General features: G+C 41.7%; 1 protein-coding gene across 2 annotated transcripts in view; it reads right to left on the bottom strand.

The window, feature by feature from the left end:
• Positions 1 to 19,443, bottom strand: part of LOC133544380 (paraspeckle component 1-like) — a 27,387-nt gene extending 7,944 nt beyond the window's left edge. The window contains exons 1-7 of one of the 2 annotated variants that reach the window (XM_061889626.1): positions 18,958 to 19,443; positions 7,557 to 7,706; positions 7,336 to 7,487; positions 7,119 to 7,214; positions 4,446 to 4,642; positions 4,249 to 4,333; positions 4,039 to 4,147 (exon numbers count right to left, since the gene is read on the bottom strand). In XM_061889626.1, coding sequence (XP_061745610.1) covers positions 4,039 to 4,147; positions 4,249 to 4,333; positions 4,446 to 4,642; positions 7,119 to 7,214; positions 7,336 to 7,487; positions 7,557 to 7,706; positions 18,958 to 19,299 — 1,131 coding nt within the window. In that variant the 5' untranslated portion in view covers positions 19,300 to 19,443. The remainder of the gene's footprint in view (positions 1 to 4,038; positions 4,148 to 4,248; positions 4,334 to 4,445; positions 4,643 to 7,118; positions 7,215 to 7,335; positions 7,488 to 7,556; positions 7,707 to 18,957) is intronic. The other variant, XM_061889627.1, reaches the window with a different exon arrangement.
• Positions 19,444 to 19,873: the final 430 nt, after the last annotated feature.

The raw sequence follows: 19,873 nt of genomic DNA, 5'->3' as shown, positions 1-19,873 counted from the left end.
GCTTGCAACGTCTAGAGTAGTTTCTTTCGTTTAGTGGTTTCAACTGGAAGTACAAGTGCCGTTCCGTCTTCTAGTCGTCCATAGCATTTATACTCGTATGGGTTCTTTATAATCACTCTAAGCAAAGTTTGTACTTTCAACAATACAACTGAAACTATTCGTACTTGCTCAGCCGGTCCATGTGTGTCGGAGTGTTTTCTTGCAAATTTGTATGTGCTACTATAATGTAAGCTAGCATCGTTAGCATTAGCATTGACCTACTAACACATTTACAAGTGTCTGTGTTATTAACATACAATGGCAATATTTTTGTATTGTTTTAAGTGAACAAATACCTCAGTATATTCACCAAAACGTCAGCGTGGAGTCTGTTTAGCTGATTGGAGAGCTAGCTTCCGCAGCTAGTGGGACGATGACTTCTGTTTTGTTTGATCAGCCATTTTACTGCCGTGTTATAGGCACCGTTTGGAAATAATTAATGTATGGAAATAAACATTTACAAATTTTTTCTGTATGAATAACTCATTTCACAATGTATACAACGGTGAGGCTGACATATGGAAAGAAAACATTTCTTCAAAAACTTAGTGGGCAGGCTTTTTGAGCAGTGCGCTCTATAGTCCGAAAAGTATGATATATGCAGTTTAATGTTGTTAATTTTTTTACAAACTTCATTTCAATATGTGATGCTACGAGAAGTGGACAGACTATTTTAAACATATTGACGGAGGAATATAAAGTATTCATCCAGTCTTGAAGCGGCGAGCTCAGCTGCTCATTACTCTAACTTTGTTGGACAAATGTGCAATAAAAGAGGCAGTAACACCAGTGGAACGAAAGTAAATAACATCAAGTATTCACTTTTTACTTTGTTACATCTTGTAGAAATGGTCACTAAGCGCCATTTGTGGTTATTCTTCTCAAACTAAGTGAAGCGAATGCTAATGCTAACAAGCTAACACTGAATCTGATGCATTTATGTTGTCAGCGTGATATAAACACTGACGTTTATTTTTTATACATTGTTATTTCCAGATGGAATGGACCATTAGGACTCACCTGACCCTCATGAATTCATCATTTACTGAGAGGACAACTTTCTGTCTGTTGTACAACAGACTTTTTATGAACATTACGTACTCTTTGTTTTAAAACCTTATCATTTTGTATGTTATTGCTTTGTACTTCATTTACATATACTTTAGTCAAAGAAATGTGACCTAGTACTGTCTGTTTATTTACATGTATCAGTATAAAAATATACTCCTCCATACGTCACCAGCCTGATTTGTATAAGCTACCCTAAACGGTGAAATCAAGTGGAAACACAAACCACACACTTCTACAGGAACCTTTAGTTGCAAAAACTAGTGGTTCCAGGAACTTACAGTTCCTGAACTTTTGGTGAAAAAAATGGCCTTTTGTTTACTTGACTTACTCTGCTGTAAGAAGTTCAGTGGCTGTGCTGGAGAAGTAATTCTTATTTGGACTGGATGAAAACAATTGATTCCTTGGCTTCAAACAAATAAGATTAACATGTTAAACCATTAACCTCTCTCTTCACTCACATACCTACCTCCCTTTCTCTACACGTCTACCTTTCTCTTTCACTCTCTCTTCACTCATCTACCTACAATGGGGAATGGACTTGTATGGCCCCATTCCTGGGTGGATCTCGTGTGAGAGGAAGAGGGGAGGCGGGGGTTAATAGTTTTGCAATGCAGTCTACTGAAAATAATGGAAAGCACCACTCAACATAGCAACTGAAGCTATGGTCAATGTTGGAATGGCCACAAAACACATTTTAAGATATTCAGCTGCCATCTGGTGTGTCAAGTGGATAGTGCACGCCTCAATTTTATACGAATCTCTTTTCTAGTGTAAATAACAACCGCTCTCTCTCCACTCACCTACTTCTCTCTCTGTTACACCACTCACATACATCTTTCTTTCGTTCACACTCATTTCATTCACCGACTTCTCTCGCTCTCTTTTCACTCATGTACCGCTTGCTTTCTGTTCAATGACCTCTCTGTATATATCCATCTGTACTGTATATATGTCCTTCCCTCCCCCTCCAACCTCAAACAGTGGTATGGAGAGGACCCTACATGCCCCCTCTGTCCATCTCCAGCTAACCTCAAACACATTCTCGTTGGCTGCAAGACAAGTCTGTCACAAGGGCGCTACACCTGGCGGCACAACCAGGTTCTGAAGTGCCTAGCAGCCACGTTAGAGGCCAGAAGAGCGAAGGTCAATGCCCTGCCCCCGCCAAAAGTACATCCTACAGCCACAAGAGAGTTCATCCGAGAAGGTGCAGAGTCCACCAAAGGCCATATAACAGACATAGGCCAGGTCGGAAGGGCTCGTGACTGGAAAATGGCGGTGGATCTTGATCAAAAGCTCTGCTTTCCTTCAGAGATAGCCATGTCAAACCTCAGACCAGACATTGTGCTCTGGTCCTCCTCACTGCGTATTGTGTATATAATAGAACTCACGGTTCCCTGGGAGGCTGCTGTGGAGGAGGCATTCGAACGCAAAAGCCTTAAGTACACCGAACTGGCAGCTGATGCTGAGCAGAATGGATGGAAAGCCAAGGTCTGCCCAGTGGAAGTTGGCTGCAGAGGCTTTGTGGGCCAGACAACAATCAGGCTGCTTAAGGACATCGGATTTCGAGGCCAAACCCTGCGAAACACCATCAAAGCCCTCTCAGGAGCAGCAGAGACAGCCAGTCGGTGGCTGTGGGTGAAGAGGAGAGACACCATCTGGGGATGTAGTAAGACCTACATCACATAATGGTTAAAAGCAGAGGGGGGCTCACCTGGGACGCCAGGTGTTGCAGATGAGCCCTCTGGAGGTGTCGTGGGCCTATCATTGAAACGCCGGTGAAGGAGGGTGCCCACCTGATGACCCCAATGAAGCTGACAACCATTACCCTTCCTCCTCTCTGCCCCCCATCTTGCAATCCCACCCAACCAGGTCTAACACCACAACCACTCTGAGGCAGCGCTGAAGGAGGTAGCCTATTATTTCCACTCTACTCAGGTTATCTTGTGTCATGGGATCGTTCTATCTAGTCCTAAAATTGAACTGAACTGTTCTTCTCACTCACCTCTCTCTCTCTTGCTTCCTTCGCTCACAAATAAATTGCCCACAATGTAATGGCCATAGGGGTCCATCTATATATATGATGAAAATTGCCAGTCTCAATTAACTTGTGCTCAGCTGGGAAAGTAATTATATATACTTATAATGTCATCCATTTAATTAATATGAAACTGTTACAGGCGTATTAAATCATGTTAATATTAAAAAATGTAACTTAAAAGAATGTGGGGATATAAAAGGCATCCGGTCCTATCAGACCGGGTAGAGGCAGAAGCGGAAGTAGAAGACACAACACCTGGAGCACCTGTCAGTCACATCGTTTTTTTACTACGGGGCAACTTTATGGAAGTATCCTCATTTTTGTGACTTACCATTGGCCTGTGGATTACCTGGACAACACAGACTCTTACCAGGAGGACATTTGAGTTGGACGCACAGACGCGGTACCGTGAGTACACAGCTGCGGCTTCCGAACAATTGACTGTTTGCCAGTACGTGCATGCCGCTGTGCACACGTCTCGTACGTAACTTTGGGGGACTTTGGGGAATATTTGTGTAGTATAAACTTTGGGGAGGTGAACGGTATTTTGGGCTGTGCAATTGTGTGTGTTGTGCGGGTGTTTGATTTATATTGGCGGGTTATATGGACGGGAAGGGGGAGGTGTTTGTTATGCGTGATTAATTTGTGATATATTAAATATAAGCCTAGTGTTATTGTCGTCAACCTCAATTTCTCTCCAGTTGCTACAAAATTACAGTAGGTATGCCACTTATTCACCATTTCATAGATTTAATGCAAAATGAATTGGAGATAATTATGTCTTCCTGAAGAGCTTTAACTTTTGAATGTTTGAACGATGTGATTCTTTATTATTGTGCGAAAAATGTACAATATTTTATTGGGTGTGACAGCACGGCAGTTTCACTCACGTTGTCCTGGTAGCCCGATCTAAAGCCATCTGGTTGCCGTCTGAGATCCTCCTGATCTCTGTGTCCTCTCACCATTTCTTCTTCCCGTCGCCTTCGCTCCTCCTCATGCCTGCAGGCACATTTGTTAAGTTATGTGTCTGTTTCCTTACTTGGAGGACACACCATTGCTGCAACAGGAAAAGTGCATTTTTTGTGTTCTACGCCATCTACCTAATTTCTATTTGCTTTCGTCTCTGCAGTTCCTGGTTGCGAAGCTCCTCCAGTCTCCTCAACTCCTCCTGACGTCGCATTAGATCTGGGAGAGGGAGACAAAGGGATGAAGGAGGATGCAAGATTGTAAGAGCACTAATAGAAATCCATTTAGAAGCATGCATGTAATTATGTGAAGCAGTCCTGATCGATCCTACCGTGCCTCATTAACATGAGTTGATGTTCATGCTTTGCTGACTCCAGTTCAGCCTCCAACTTCGCTTTGGCCTCTTTAATATACTTGGCCACATGATCTCTTTGCTGTTTCTCCATCTCATCAAGAGCTTTCCAGCGAGACGAGAACTCAAAATCAAATGTTCCTGGCTGAGCGAAATGTGGCTTTTGTTCTCGTTCCCTGACGCAAGAGACATTTAGGGTGAGACAACATTTTGATATTGCAACGTCCTTCTCACAATGCACTATTGATAAATCAGCTTCAGATATGAACACTGGCCAACTGAGCTGCACACAAAAAATGGGTAGTGAAAATGGTAGTTTCTACTTATCGACAAGTGGGAGAGAAAAAAATAAACTTAATGAGATGCATCAGACACGAATGCTGCCATTTTACACTAGAACTTAAACTACCCCTTTGTTAGCATGACGGTCAACACTCACTCATTTAATCTCTGCAACGGCTAGCGAACCTCACAAGCCAGAGCAAGTTGGCACTGCTGCCCTGCACGGCAACTGTCTGACATTTATATCGGCTTGCAAGAGATGCTGTCCCATTGAATGTGACTTGTATTATTAACACACGTAAACCTATTGCCAAGTAAACACTGTGTTTACCAAACATTAATTTAACTTCAGCGACACACCACAATGACATTTGGACCGCAAAAAACAATCTGCTGTGTTTGACCCAGCTGACAAAACACATTATGGAAGGTTTGTCAGTTCAACTCCGCATGGTAGAGAGCATTGTGGCTCTCTTTCTTAACACCTAGCTGACTTGGTTGCGCATCATCAATACAGAGCAGACATAAAATGACTTGTACATTTTTTAACGTCAGCGCACACTGACACGGAGGTCAGAAAAAATTGTGAATCGCCCGATCGTGTTGTAAAACGCACAAACAACCTGTGACGCTTTTACAGGTCAATACAACCATGCTCTGTTGTTTTAGGGGTGCACGATAAATATATAAGGACTTATGACGTCAAAACGTTCCAATGAGGTGGGTTACAGTGAGCAAGTAAGTTGCTTCTTTTCTTCTACGTTAGCCTGGTGTAAATTTCCTCTAAGGTTGTTGTAAACATGCCATCAATCATTTGGGATTAATTCACTGTTTCAGTAGAAGACATTTGAAAAATAAAAGTTTGAAATAGCTAATTTTGATTTTTTTTAAATCGATTAGTGGCCCTGAGATGGCGACTTGTCCAGGGTGTACACAGTCTTCCGCCCAGGTGCAGATGAGGTAGGCTTCAGGGCCCCCCGCGGACAAGGGACACAAAGTAGAAAATCAATGGATGGAAGGAACTGTTACAATTCCATCCATCCATTTTCTACCGCTTATTCCCTTTGGTGTTGCGGGGGGCGCTGGTGCCTATGTCAACTACAATCCGGCGGAAGGCGGTGTACACTCTTGACAAGTCGCCCCCTCATTGCAGAACATTTACAATAAAGAATCACAATTCATAAGAAAATCGTTTTTGACACCCCTCTCATTTATGTATGTTGGGTTGGACAAATTGATTTTTTCATTTTATGAAATCATACGTTTAAGTTGGTTGTTGTCTTATCAATGGAATAAATCAAAAATTGAAATTCCAACATTTCATTGCTCTACGCAATGATTCCAATTGTTTGCATGTGTCGGAAATATAGTAGAAATTGTATTTTTCCCTAAGTGATAATTAATCAGGTAAATAAATAACAGTTGATAGTATCCAATAACTACCGTATTTTTCGGACTATAAATTGCATTTTTTTTTTTTCATAGTTTGGCCAGGGGTGCGACTTATACTCAGGAGCGAATTATGTGTGAAATTATTAACACATTACCGTAAAATATCAAAGAATTTTATTTAGCTCATTCACGTAAGAGACTAGACGTATAAGATTTCATGGGATTTAGCAATTAGGAATGACAGATTGTTTGGTAAACGTATAGCATGTTATATATGTTATAGTTATTTGAATGACTCTTACCATAATATATTATGTTAACATACCAGGCACGTTCTCAGTTGGTTATTTATGCGTCATATAACGTACACTTATTCAGCCTGTTGTTCACTACTCTTTATTTATTTTAAATTGCCTTTCAAATGTCTATTATTGGTGTTGGGTTTTATCAAATAAATTTCCCCAAAAAATGTGACTTATACTCCAGTACGACTTTAATATTTTCTCCGTTCTTTATTATGCATTTTCGGCAGGTGCGACTTATACTCCGGAGCCACTTATACTCCAAGAAATACGGTACAATAGATTTGCATATGTTAGAATGTCCACATACTCGCCAAAAATATGAACTGTCAAATCTTTGTTTTACCAGTCCACAAATAATGAGTTTCACGTCACGACCAATTATGCAAATTAGACCATTTTAAGTGTATATGGTGTGCATCTAAAAATAATACAGTTCCTTTAGTCAGTCCACATAAATTACATTTAAAAACATTGGTTAATGTCTGATGATTTGACGGCAAGGTTGATAGTCAAATAAAACTTTTCCAAATGGAATTGTCAAATAGTCGACGACTGTAAAACACTCCTGATGATCGTAAGTTAGTCCATGTATCCTCCTGCTAAGATGATTTCTATTTCACTGTTCAGGCGAAGTAAAACCCAGTTGACAAAATGAAACAATCCTTTTACTCACTTGAGGTACCTTGGAGTCTTTGGTAACAACTTTTCCGGCAGTCCTTCTTCATCATCAAAGTGTTCTGCGGGCTCCACAATGACAGGACAAGGTGTTCTAGGTAAGGGAATGCAAACATGTTCAATCCTCCGTTAGACTTTCCTTCATACAGCAGGTATGTACTGTAAGGCACTTTTAAAAGGTAGTTGTACAATGTCAGTGTCGCAGAAAAACGTACGTGGTTAGCAGCAGTGCGCCTTCTGTGCAGCATTCCAAAGCTTTGCGTGCAGACGCTTTATTCGCAAACTCCACTATGCCTCGGCCAGTGGGCCGTCCACGGTCATCGGTCACCACGATAGATCGTTCCACCGGGCCAAACTGTGAAAAGGCCTGAAACCAGCAGACAAACATTACACGACCGTTAACACCACCAAAAAATAACTCGTGCCCACCCTTTACCTGTTCCAAAAGCTCATTGGTGACAACGGGTAGAAGGTTCCGCACAGAGAGGGCTGTACCATGTGTAGCAAAGCGGATTGTGATTTGTTGATGGTTCAATATTTTGCCATCTAACTCAGATTTGGCAATCTCTGCAAGTGTTCGCGTCTCCTGAAAGACAGAATTAAAAAAGGTACACAGATTATTATACAATACCGACTATAAACAGTCAAATATGCAGTGTTTCCCACAGGTCAGGCATCTATTTGTGGTGGTGTGGTCGGGCGGCGATGACCAAGAAGAACGCGGAGTTGGAATATAATTACAACCCTTTATGTACATATTTATATAATATTTACATATTTATATAATATGTAACTACAAGCTCCATTCACAGACAGAGTCCCATTGCATTTATGAGCGGTCGAGCGAGTCAAAAGCCGGGGAAAAAAATTGTTTTTTTTGGTTTGTTTTTTTTAATTTGTGGCGGCCGTAATCCTTACGTGGCGGGCCGCCACAAATAAATGAATGTGTGGGAAACACTGAATATATCTTTAAATAGGGATGGGTGATATGGCATACAATTTATATCGCAATATACATCGCAGCCACTTGCGATAACAATGTATGACCTAAAATAATATTTGGTGTAGACATGATAATAGAACCTTTTCAAAAACGGTTACAAAGGCTCCTGATTTAGTTGTTGAAGTATGAGGTAACATATTGCGTCATTTAAGGTTGTATTTTTTCTCAAAACTATTATTAATGCTAAGTTAATGTTATTATCTGGTTACTTTATGTTGTAACATGTATCGATTTACACTTAGTCTTCTGTTGTTTCAATGTTTAAATTTGGTTTCAAGGAAATATTGGAGTATCGATCTAAAAACACGTACCGTATTATTCGGATTATAACTCGCTCCTGAGTATACGTCGCATGGGCCAAAAATGCATAATAAAGAAGGAATAAAACATATATACGTTGCACTGGGGTATAAGTCGCATTTTTTGAGGAAAATGTATTTGATAAAACCCAACACCAAGAATAGACATTTGAAAGGCAATTTAAAATAAATTAAGAATAGTGAACAACAGGCTGAATAAGTGTACGTTATATGACGCATAAATAACCAACTGAGAACGTGCCTGGTATGTTAAGGTAACATATTATGGTAAGAGTCATTCAAATAACTATAACATATAGAACATGCTATACGTTAACCAAACAATCTGTTACCCCTAATCAATAAATCCGATGAAATCTTCTTCCCCGATGTCGCTTCTTAACAACTCTCCCAACTCAAAAAGGTATGCGCCGCTTCCTCTTGTCGTTTTCTGCTGCATATTTCACTACGTCCAGCTTGTAATCTGCAGTACATGATTTCCTTTTCGGTGCCATTTTTGTTCAGCCCTTCTCAGTTTTTATAAGTTACCGCCAACTTTGACATTATCTATTTTAATAGCTACGGCAGTAGCATATAGCATATAGCAGTTAGCATTCCATGACCACAATGCACTTCTGCCAGGACTCCCCCCCGCCAAATTATTATTGGTTGACGTGTGTGTGACGATTGCTGACGTGTGTGTGAGGATCGTTGACATTTTCTTCGTCTCGTCCGCGAATGAGATAAATAATATTATTTAGTACTTTACGGTAATGTGTTAATAATTTCACACACAAGTCGCTACGGAGTATATGTCGCACCCCCGGCCAAACTATAAAAAAAACTGTGACTTATAATCCGAAAAATACAGTAGTTACAGGAGCAGTATTGGTCATACAGTACCAATGCTGATTAGGGATATACTACGGTATTTCTGAATTTTCACAATAATGCCCTGCTTTTGTCATAGAGCTGGGCGATATATCGCGGGTTTGTCTCTGTGCGATATGGAAAATGACTATATTGTGATATTCGAGGAGACATTCTCACGCAGTTGCTTTTAGCTGCGGGCATTACATTACAGGCTCTTCTCGCTCTTTCCTGTCTCTCCTTCTCACAGACAGCAAGCGCACTTTCTGACATACGTCACATACTGTCACGTCATACTGTCACATACGTATGCGTCCTCGGGGAGCAGAGAGGTAGCAGCATGGGTAACGTTAGCTGTGATGGTAGTGGAGCCATGCGAGTTGTATTACGGGAGAAAGAAGGTGCTAATGAAGGAATAATTAATTCCCAAGAAAAACTGCAAGGGGTCCATCGTCTGGCGGTGGTTTGGCTTCAAGTGGGAATATGTCGAAAAGACAACCGTAATTTGTCAAGTGCGGTGCTGAAGCGTTGCTATAAAAAGTAGCATCAATGCTAATATGTAGCAGCATTTGAAAAGCCACCCGCGAGAGAATGAAGAGTTTGAAACTGCGCATGTCAACAACTCCATTCGGTGCCACACGGCCACACCATCAAAATGCCGAGGCAAACATTTCCAGATCAACACCGTATGTAAAAAATTGTCAACAACAGAATTTAAAAATGTCCGTAGTAACCAACCACATAGCGAAGGAGGAATACTATCCATCCATCCATCCATCATCCTCCGCTTATCCGAGGTCGGGTCGCGGGGGCAGCAGCCTAAGCAGGGAAGCCCAGAGTTCCCTATCTCCAGCCACTTCGTCTAGCTCTTCCCGGGGGATCCCGAGGCGTTCCCAGGCCAGCCGGGAGACATAGTCTTCCCAACGTGTCCTGGGTCTTCCCCGTGGCCTCCTACCAGCTGGACGTGCCCTAAACACAACCCTAGGGAGGCGCTCGGGTGGCATCCTGACCAGATGCCCGAACCACCTCATCTGGCTCCTCTCGATGTGGAGGAGCAGCGGCTTTACGTTGAGCTCCTCCCGGATGGCAGAGCTTCTCACCCTATCTCTAAGGGAGAGCCCCGCCACACAGCGGAGGAAACTCATTTCGGCCGCTTGTACCCGTGATCTTATCCTTTCGGTCATGACCCAAAGCTCATGACCATAGGTGAGGATGGGAACGTAGATCGACCGGTAAATTGAGAGTTTTGCCTTCCGGCTCAGCTCCTTCTTCACCACAACGGATCGATACAACGTTCGCATTACTGAAGACGCCGCACCGATCCGCCTGTCAATTTCACGATCCACTCTTCCCCCACTCGTGAACAAGACTCCTAGGTACTTGAACTCCTCCACTTGGGGCAGGGTCTCCTCCCCAACCCGGAGATGGCACTCCACCCTTTTCCAGGAATACTATTTGATTTCCTATTATGCAGCTCATTTTTATTTGACACTTAAAATGTCTCTGACAATCTTGCACTTTGTTTTGGAAATGACATAATGTTTGTGCCACTGCTTAATAACTGTTTAATAAATACACTTTGGGTCAAATGACTTAGTTGTGATTTCTTTCTCTGCAAGAAAGTTTAAATTGAGCATATATTAATGCAGTATGAACAAGAAAGTTTTAATGTACAGTGACACATAGAATCATCATACTGCTGTGATTATATGCATCAAGTGTTCATTCAAGACTAAGGCAAAATATCGAGATATATACCGTGTATCGCATATGGCCTAAAAATATCGAGATATTAATAAAAGGCCATATCGCCCAGCCATACTGCGGACTACCAAAAGGCCTTGTTGGTAAAAGACAATGTTAACTTTTTGCCAGATCCTCTCTATTTCTGACGGTTGGGTAGGAGAAAAGGATGGCATGAAGCTCTGGCCACCGATCATGTACTTTGATATACACATGTACCTTACAGTTACAAATATGGACACAAGAATGCTTCAAAGTAACAAAGAAGGCAAGGCTTAGAGTAATTTCACAAACGGTCAGATTTTTGTTATGTTTGTATCTTAATGATACCATATGGTGAAATTACCATATTTAAAATAACACTCATGAATGTCACACATTGTTTGTTTCCGTCTTGGGAGGTGATATTTACTATTCGAACATCCCACAACTGCACAAATTGTCTTTGTCATATTGAAAAATATACACGACACGGAATAAACAAAAATTCTGAAATATAGATAGATAGTACTTTATTGATTCCTTCAGGAAATAGGCTATATATCCTACTATTCACGCTAAAGTGCAAAAACAAACCACAAACTGACAAAGTTTACCAGAAAAGGTACGGAGTCGCTGCCTTTGTTTATCCCTCCCAAACTTTGACCACGACAAATTGGCCATGCGCAGAAGCCAACTTCGAACTGGCCCATTGCCGGATAGCAGATCGCGACGGTGATCCGCATCTAATGGAAATACGAGCTTAATGTCCCCTTCCAGGAAGACTGATACCAATATGTAAGCCCCTCTCAGTCCCCAGGTTTGGTGAGATGATTTTGGTCCTGGACTGAGTTGACACTTGACTAAATGAACTGTTCCAGCAGAGCAACCCATTATAACCAGTAGTGTGCCATCAGGGCCAGCAAGGCCTTCTCTGCTGGCCCAACAACCAGAAATCATGATCATTATTGAAGATAAAAGTATTTTTTTATTCACTTTCCCAAATATCTAAAAATATTCATATTCTCTTCATGTCATATTATGCTCCTTCCAGCGCTGTTGTTTTTAGGTTGTAGAGTTTTTGTCCAATCAGAATTCAGCTAGCCTATGTTGCCATGCTGTACCAAATCTACCCGAAGCCCTCAGAATCAACAATGTGTTGCCTGTGGACTGTAAGTGAACGGGCACATACAGTTGATGGACACTTGCGATAGCCAATCAGATCACAAGTTGTTGTCAATAAGGCCTTCTAGATAGCAGATATATAGTGATGACGTTATGAGCTACGTAACTTAAGAAGTCCATTACCCAGTAGCCGTGTTTAGCCATGCCGTCAGCGGGATGTTTTTGATGAGCACCTTGTGGAGTAAACTTTAAGAAGTCAGCCAACACGCCTTGTCTGCATCTTTTATGGTTGGACAAGACAACACTTAATTTGCAAGGCCATTTTCAGGGAGTTTTTTTTTTTTTTTTTAAAGAGTACATAATGTGAGATGATCTCAAATGGGTTCTAGATTGTGAGTGCAGATATTTTATTTCTTTATTTTTTCACGTATAATATGTTTTTTGCAATCTTATTTTGACAGTACCGCATAAGATGTGTTTTAATTGCTGATGCGGGTTTATTGATTTTTAAATGCGCTGGAAAATAGCGTGTTTTGTACACTGTTGAGGTGTTTCAATGTCCAGTAGTGCGTACATGTGTTCCGGTATAGAGTTTCTTCAGCAATGGTCATGTGGGGACATAAATGATGGTATTTTGAGAGGTAATCATTGAAGTCGGACATCACTGAAGGCCTGGGTGGGAAACACACGGCCCGCTACTGATAATAATTGTACCAAAATTGACTAAATACTAGTTATATCTTCCATCCACCAATTTTCTACCGCTTGTTCCTTTTGGGGTCGCGGGGGGGAGCTGGAGCCTATCTCAGCTGCATTCGGGTACACCCTGGACAAGTCGCCACCTCATCACAGGGCCAACACAGATAGATCAACCCTCCCTATTTTTCCGAGAGACTCCCGAATTTCAGTGCCCCTCCAGACAACCATTCTCCCGAATCTCTCCCGAATTCAACCCGGACATCAATATTGGAGGTGTGCCTTTAAGACACTGCCTTTAACGTCCTCTATAACTTTACTTCACGTCCGATTTCCCTACGTACAAACAGCGTGTCGGCCAAGTCACGTAATATATGCAGCTTTTACAGTCGCACATGAGTGAGTGCAAGTCATGTCTGATAAACAGCTATACGGGTCGCACTGAGGGTAGCCGTATAAACAACTAGGGCTGGGCGATATTGGCTTTTATTAATATCTCGATATTTTTATGCCATATCGCGATATACGATATATATCTCAGTATGAACACCTGATGCATACCTACTCAGTGACCTAGTGGTTAGAGTGTCCGCCCTGTGATCGGTAGGTTGTGAGTTCAAAACCTGGCCGAGTCATACCAAAGACTATAACAATGGGACCCATTACCTCCTTGCTTGGCTCTTGGAGGCGTCAGAGCCAAAAAACTGCAGTCTGCCGCTGCTAACTGCTAAAGCTAAGAAACACAGCTCCGCTGAAACCCTCGATGATGTCGCATGTCACTAGGCAACAAGCTATGCCTTTTAAAAGCACACACAAACGAACAGTGGTTCTGAGTTCAAACCCTGGCTGAGTCATACCAAAGACTACGAAAATGAGACCCATTACCTCCCTGCTTGGCAGTCAGCATTAAGGGTTGGAATTGGGGGTAATATCACCAAAAATGATTCCCGGGCGCGGCACCGCTGCTGCCCACTGCTCCCCTCACCTCCCAGTGGGTGATCAAGGGTGATTGGTCAAATGCAGAGAATAATTTTGCCACATCTAGTGTGTGTGTGACAATCATTGGTACTTTAACTAACTTTATAATCACAGCAGTATGATGATTCTGTGTGTCTACATTAAAACATTCTTGTTCATACTGCATTAATATACGGTATGCTCATTTTAAACTTTCATGCAGAGAGGGAAATCACAACTAAGTCCATCCATCCATCCATTTTCTAGCGCTTAAATTTATAAAAACTGTATTTATTAAATACTCTTCATTCTCTCCCGGGTGACTTTTTAAATGAAAGAACCGATTAGTAGTGCTGCTACCTTTTGTAGCAACACTTCTGCTGCATACTTTGCATATTGCTGTTGTTTGCTGAATATCTCCCTGCTTGAAGCCAAACCACCACCAGATGATGGACCCCCTGTTGTTTTTTTTGGGCATTAATTGTTCTTCCTCCATTTGTGATCAGTTTCACACCTTCTCTCTCTTGTAATGTCACTCGCACCGCTCCGCTTGTGCCACCTGCCTCAGCTAACATTAGCCATGCTGCTACCTCTCTGCTCGGCGAGGGCGTATGACGCTACACGCGCGACAGTATGTGACGTATGTAAGAAGGCGGGCTTGTTTTACGTCTCTGTGAGAAGGAGAGATGAGAAGGAGTGAAAAACGCCTGTAGTGTAATGCCCGCAGCTAAAAGCAACTGCGTGAGAACGTATACTCTAATATTACGATATAGGTTCAAGGTTAAAGTTTGTCACTTGTCAAATGCTTTTTTCCATGCTCTTCAGATATTGCGTACAAACACTAGTTGCCGAATCTAATACACTAAATACAAAAAAATACAAAAAATTTAATAGCTCTGATGTACATTGATTACAAGACAATTAAGTTGCACACTAAGTCACAGTAGTTATGGTAGAAGTATCAGTACAAGTAGAAGTACAGTAGTCAAATACAGTACCAGTGCAATATCAAATAGTATAATAGTATATACAGTATGTACAGTATAGGAAGCCACAAATATGAGGATGTCTACAGTTCTTTGGCAGTTGAGTAGTGACTGTAGTATGAACAAAGGTAACGGAACAGTATGACTTCTTTATACTCTTGTTTTTACATTATTTTTACATTATTTACACTCATTGAATAAAGACTATTGTAGTCCGGTAATTACAGTGATAAGTAAAGTGTTTTTACATTATTTACAGTCATAGAATGAAGAGTATTGTAGTCCAGTAATTACAGTGGTAAGTAAAGTGATTCTTGTGCCTGCGGTTTTGTGCAATTGTGATAAGTGTTCATCAGCGGTGCAGTTGAGCAGTCTGATGGCTTGGGGATAGAAGCTCCTCCTGAGTCTGTCCGTGTTGGCCTTGAGACTACGGTAGCGCTTACAGTAATTTTCTATATCGCACAGAGGAAAACTCGTGATATATTGTTTATATCGATATATCACCCAGCCCTATAAACAACTTTAAGACTGTTACAAATATGTGCCACACTGTGAACCCACACCAAACAAGAATGACAAAAACATTTCGGGAGAATATCCGCATCGTAACAAAACACAACATAAATAATACCCAGATGCCCTTGCAGCACTAGCTCATCCGGGACGCTACAATACACCCCCGCATACTAAAGTTGTGTGATAATATATCCATCCATCCATTTCCTACCGCTTGTCCCTTATAGGGTCGCTGGCGCCTTTCTCAGCTGCATTCGGGCGGTAGGCGGGTTACACCCTGGACAAGTCGCCATCTCATCGTAGGGCCAACACAGATAGACAGACAACATTCACACAGTAGGTCCAATTTTGTGTTGCCAATCAACCTATCCCCAGGTGCATGTTATCTTATTCGACCATAACACTCAGAACAGGTTCGATTGCCACTGTAAGAAGTATTTATGTGTTATTGAAAAGCATACTCTTTTTTTTTTTTTTTTACCAGAATCTGATACATCCATCCATTTTCTACCGCTTATTCCCTTTTTGGGGTCGCGGGGGGCGCTGGCGCCTATCTCAGCTACAATCGGGCGGAAGGCGGGGTACCCCCTGGACAAGTCGCCACCTCATCGCAGGGCCAACACAGATAGACAGACAACATTCACACTCACATTCACACACTAGGGCCAATTTAGTGTTGCCAATCAACCTATCCCCAGGTGCATGTCTTTGGAAGTGGGAGGAAGCCGGAGTACCCGGAGGGAACCCACGCGTTCACGGGGAGAACATGCAAACTCCACACAAAGATCCCGAGCCCGGATTTGAACCCAGGACTGCAGGACCTTCGTATTGTGAGGCAGACGCACTAACCCCTCTGCCACCGTGAAGCCCTGAATCTGATATAGCAAACCTGTAAAGGTTATTTATACACAATGAAAACCTCTCACAGACTTAAAGGCCCACTGAAACCCACTACTACCGACCACGCAGTCTGATAGTTTATATATCAATGATGAAATATTAACATTGCAACACATGCCAATACGGCCGGTTAAATTTACTAAATTGCAATTTTAAACTTCCCACAATAAATCCTGTTGAAAACGTTGTGGAATGATGACGCTTATGTTGACGCGTGCTTGTGACGTTATTGGTTGGAGCGGACATTTTATCCCAGCACCACTCACGGCTAAAAGTAGTCTGCTTTAATTGCAAAATTACACAGTATTTTGGACATCTGTGTTGCTGAATCTTTTGCAATTTGTTCAATTAATAATGGAGACTATAAAGAAGAATGCTGTAGGTGGAAAGCGGTGGATTGCAGCTGCCTTTAGCAACCAAAACACAGCCGGTGTTTCTTTGTTTGTTGAGAAGCTTTAATATGGAACAGAGCGGTCAAGCGAACATGTTTCTCTACCACATGTCAACTGGCAGGTTTCGGTGAGAAAATTGTGGTAATAAGTCGGCTGTTACCGGAGACATGAGTGGAGCTTGCGTCCTCCTGCAGCAACTGTCAAAGAGGCAGCTGCGACTTTCTTGGCTCCTCCATGGCTTCCATCAGAGACAATGGCGGTCACCCCCCCGACTTTCAGGTATGACTTTATAATCTCACTAAAACACTAGTAATACAATAAGCAGATAAGGGATTTTCCAGAATTATTCTAGTAAATGTGTCTAATAACATCTGAATCGCTCCCACTGCTCTCGTCTTTTTTTATTTTTCCCAGTGCTTCACTCTAACTTTCCTCATCCACAAATCTTTCATCCTCGCTCAAATTAATGGGGAAATTGTCGCTTTCTCGGTCCGAATCGCTGTTGCTGCTGGTGGCCATGATTGTAAACAATGTGAGGATGTGAGGAGCTGTCATGCCAGATTTCTTCCCCCCTACAAAAACATTCCCCCCGGAAGAAATTTGGAGTGACAGCCCCTCCAATGCTTGAAGGACCTTAAAGCAGCCCACACAGCTCCCTGTTTTAAAAGCATTATAATTGGCTGATTGTCATTGGTGAAAAATAACGGTGAGGAAAAAATATTAGCATTCCACCATGCTAACCTTTCAAGCTATTTTTGCTTCGCTAATTTTGCAGCTGTAACCCTTAACAGTGAGGAAAAAAATATTAGCATTAAAGCATGCAAACCTTTCAAGCTATTTTTGCAGCTGAAACCCTTAAGAGTCATATAGCTTGGTATTTTCCAACCTCATTGGGGTCCTTCAGGCATTAGAGGGGCTGTCACGCCAAATTTCTTCCGGGGGGAGGGTTTGTGTAGGGGAAAGAAACACAATCCGTGACGTCACGCGCACATCGTCCGCTACTTCCGGTACAGACAAGGCTTTTTTATTAGCGACCAAAAGTTGCTAACTTTATCGTCGATGTTCTCTACTAAATCCTTTCAGCAAAAATATGGCAATATCGCGAAATGATCAAGTATGACACATAGAATGGACCTGCTATCCCCGTTTAAATAAGAAAATCTCATTTCAGTAGGCTTTTAAAGGCCTACTGAAACCCACTACTACCCACCACGCAGTCTGATAGTTCATATATCAATGATGAAATATTAACATTGCAACACATGCCAATACGGCATTTTTAGTCTACTAAATTGCAATTTTCAATTTCCCGGGAGTTTTTTCTTGAAAACGTCACGTAATGCTGACGTGTACGCGTGACGTCATGGGTTATGATATATGAGCGCTGCACACACACACAGCTAAAAGTTGTCTGCTTTAACGGCATAATTACACAGTATTTTGGAGATCTGTGTTGCTGATTCTTTTGCAATTTGTTCAATTAATACAGGAGAAGTCAAAGTAGAAAGATGGAGTTGGGAAGCTTTAGCCTTTAGCCACACAAACACACGGTGATTCCTTGTTTAAAATTCCCGGAGTTAAACTTTACTATGGATCAGAGCGCGGTCAAGCGAACATGGATCCCGACTGAATGTCAATCAGCAGGTTTCGGTGGAAAAATTGTGGTAAAAAGTCGCTTCTTACCGGAGATCAGCTGAGCTTTCCCCGTCCATAAAGCTGCCGTCGACTTTGCTGAGACATTGGCGTCAAGACACCCGTGGACAAACCCCTCCGACTATCAGGTACTGTTAAACTCACTAAAACTAGCAACACAAAAGAAAGATAAGGGATTTCCCAGAATTATCCTTGTAAATGAGTCCAAAAACATCTGAATCCGTCCAAATGCAATCGCGTTTATTTTTAACTAGTTTTTTTTCTTTCTAGTCCGTCGCTATCAATATCCTCAAACACGAATCTTTCATCCTCGCCCAAATTAATGGGGAAATTGTCGTTTTCTCGGTCCGAATAGCTATTTTTGTTGGAGGCTCCCAATTAAAAACAATGTGAATATGTGAGGAGCCATCAACATGTGACGTCATCATCTGCGACTTCCGGTAAAGGCAGGGCTTTTCTGTTAGCACCAAAAGTTGCGAACTTTATCGTCGATGTTCTCTACTAAATCCTTTTAGCAAAAATATGGCAATATCGCGAAATGATCAAGTATGACACATAGAATGGACCTGCCATCCCCGTTTAAATAAGGAAATCTCATTTCAGTAGGCCTTTAAGTGTCGTAAAGAGGAAAACGTGTTCAAAACAATCATTTAGCAAGAGCACAGCACATGAAAACATGCTAAATAAGGAAGATATGACTAATACAGAGTATACATACCAGACGAATAAAGCCAAATCCTCGTTCTCTGTTAATGAAAACCTCGGCCGTATTTCCATACTTTGAGAACATACCCACAAATTCTTCATCCGGAATATCCAGCGGTAAATTAGCAACAAACAGACGGCAGCGCTGCGTGAAGGTTTTCTCACCGGGCTTCCGAAAACTGGCAATATGAAGTTTCATTTGTGTGCGAGCATCCCCGCCTGGCTGCGAGGCTCCTTCTTCTTTGTTGGACGGCCTTTGCTCATCGGCTGCGGCGGGGGAGCCTGCATTGATTTGGGGGCTCTGTAGTGGGCTGCTGCGCTGCAGGTTCGGTAACTGTCCGTTCCCGTCCGCCATGGCGTGGACTTGACACGAATGAAACGGTACTAATGTGTTTATTTAGGGGGGAAAGCAGGTACTTTCAAAAAGTAGGGACCTCTTCTTTCAATATGGCGACGGATGCGCGCGCAACCCTACATCTTCTTTGTAATTTCCGGCAGACTGGACGCATCTCAAGCGTGTTGCTGCCCTCCACTGGTGTTTAATAGAATTCCTTGGCCGCATTGGGTTAAAACATTTTGGCTTGGCTGGATTATATATATATATATATATATATATATATATATATATATATATATATATATATATATATATATATATATATATATATATATATATATATATATATATAATATATATATATATATATATATATATATATATATATTATATATATATATATATATATATATATATATATATATATATATATACATGTATGTATGTGTGGGAAAAATCACAAGACTACTTCATCTCTACAGAACCGTTTCATGAGGGGTTCCCTCAATCATCAGGAGATTTTAATGGAAGCATTCACGTACAATGGTTTGTATAGGGCACTGAGTGGGTGGGTACAGGCAGGCGTAGGAGC

Source organism: Nerophis ophidion, linkage group LG27, assembly GCF_033978795.1.
Source record: "Nerophis ophidion isolate RoL-2023_Sa linkage group LG27, RoL_Noph_v1.0, whole genome shotgun sequence".
Taxonomy (NCBI): domain Eukaryota; kingdom Metazoa; phylum Chordata; class Actinopteri; order Syngnathiformes; family Syngnathidae; genus Nerophis; species Nerophis ophidion.
Note: the sequence above shows the minus strand (reverse complement) of the source record. Positions and strands in the feature narration are given on the sequence as shown.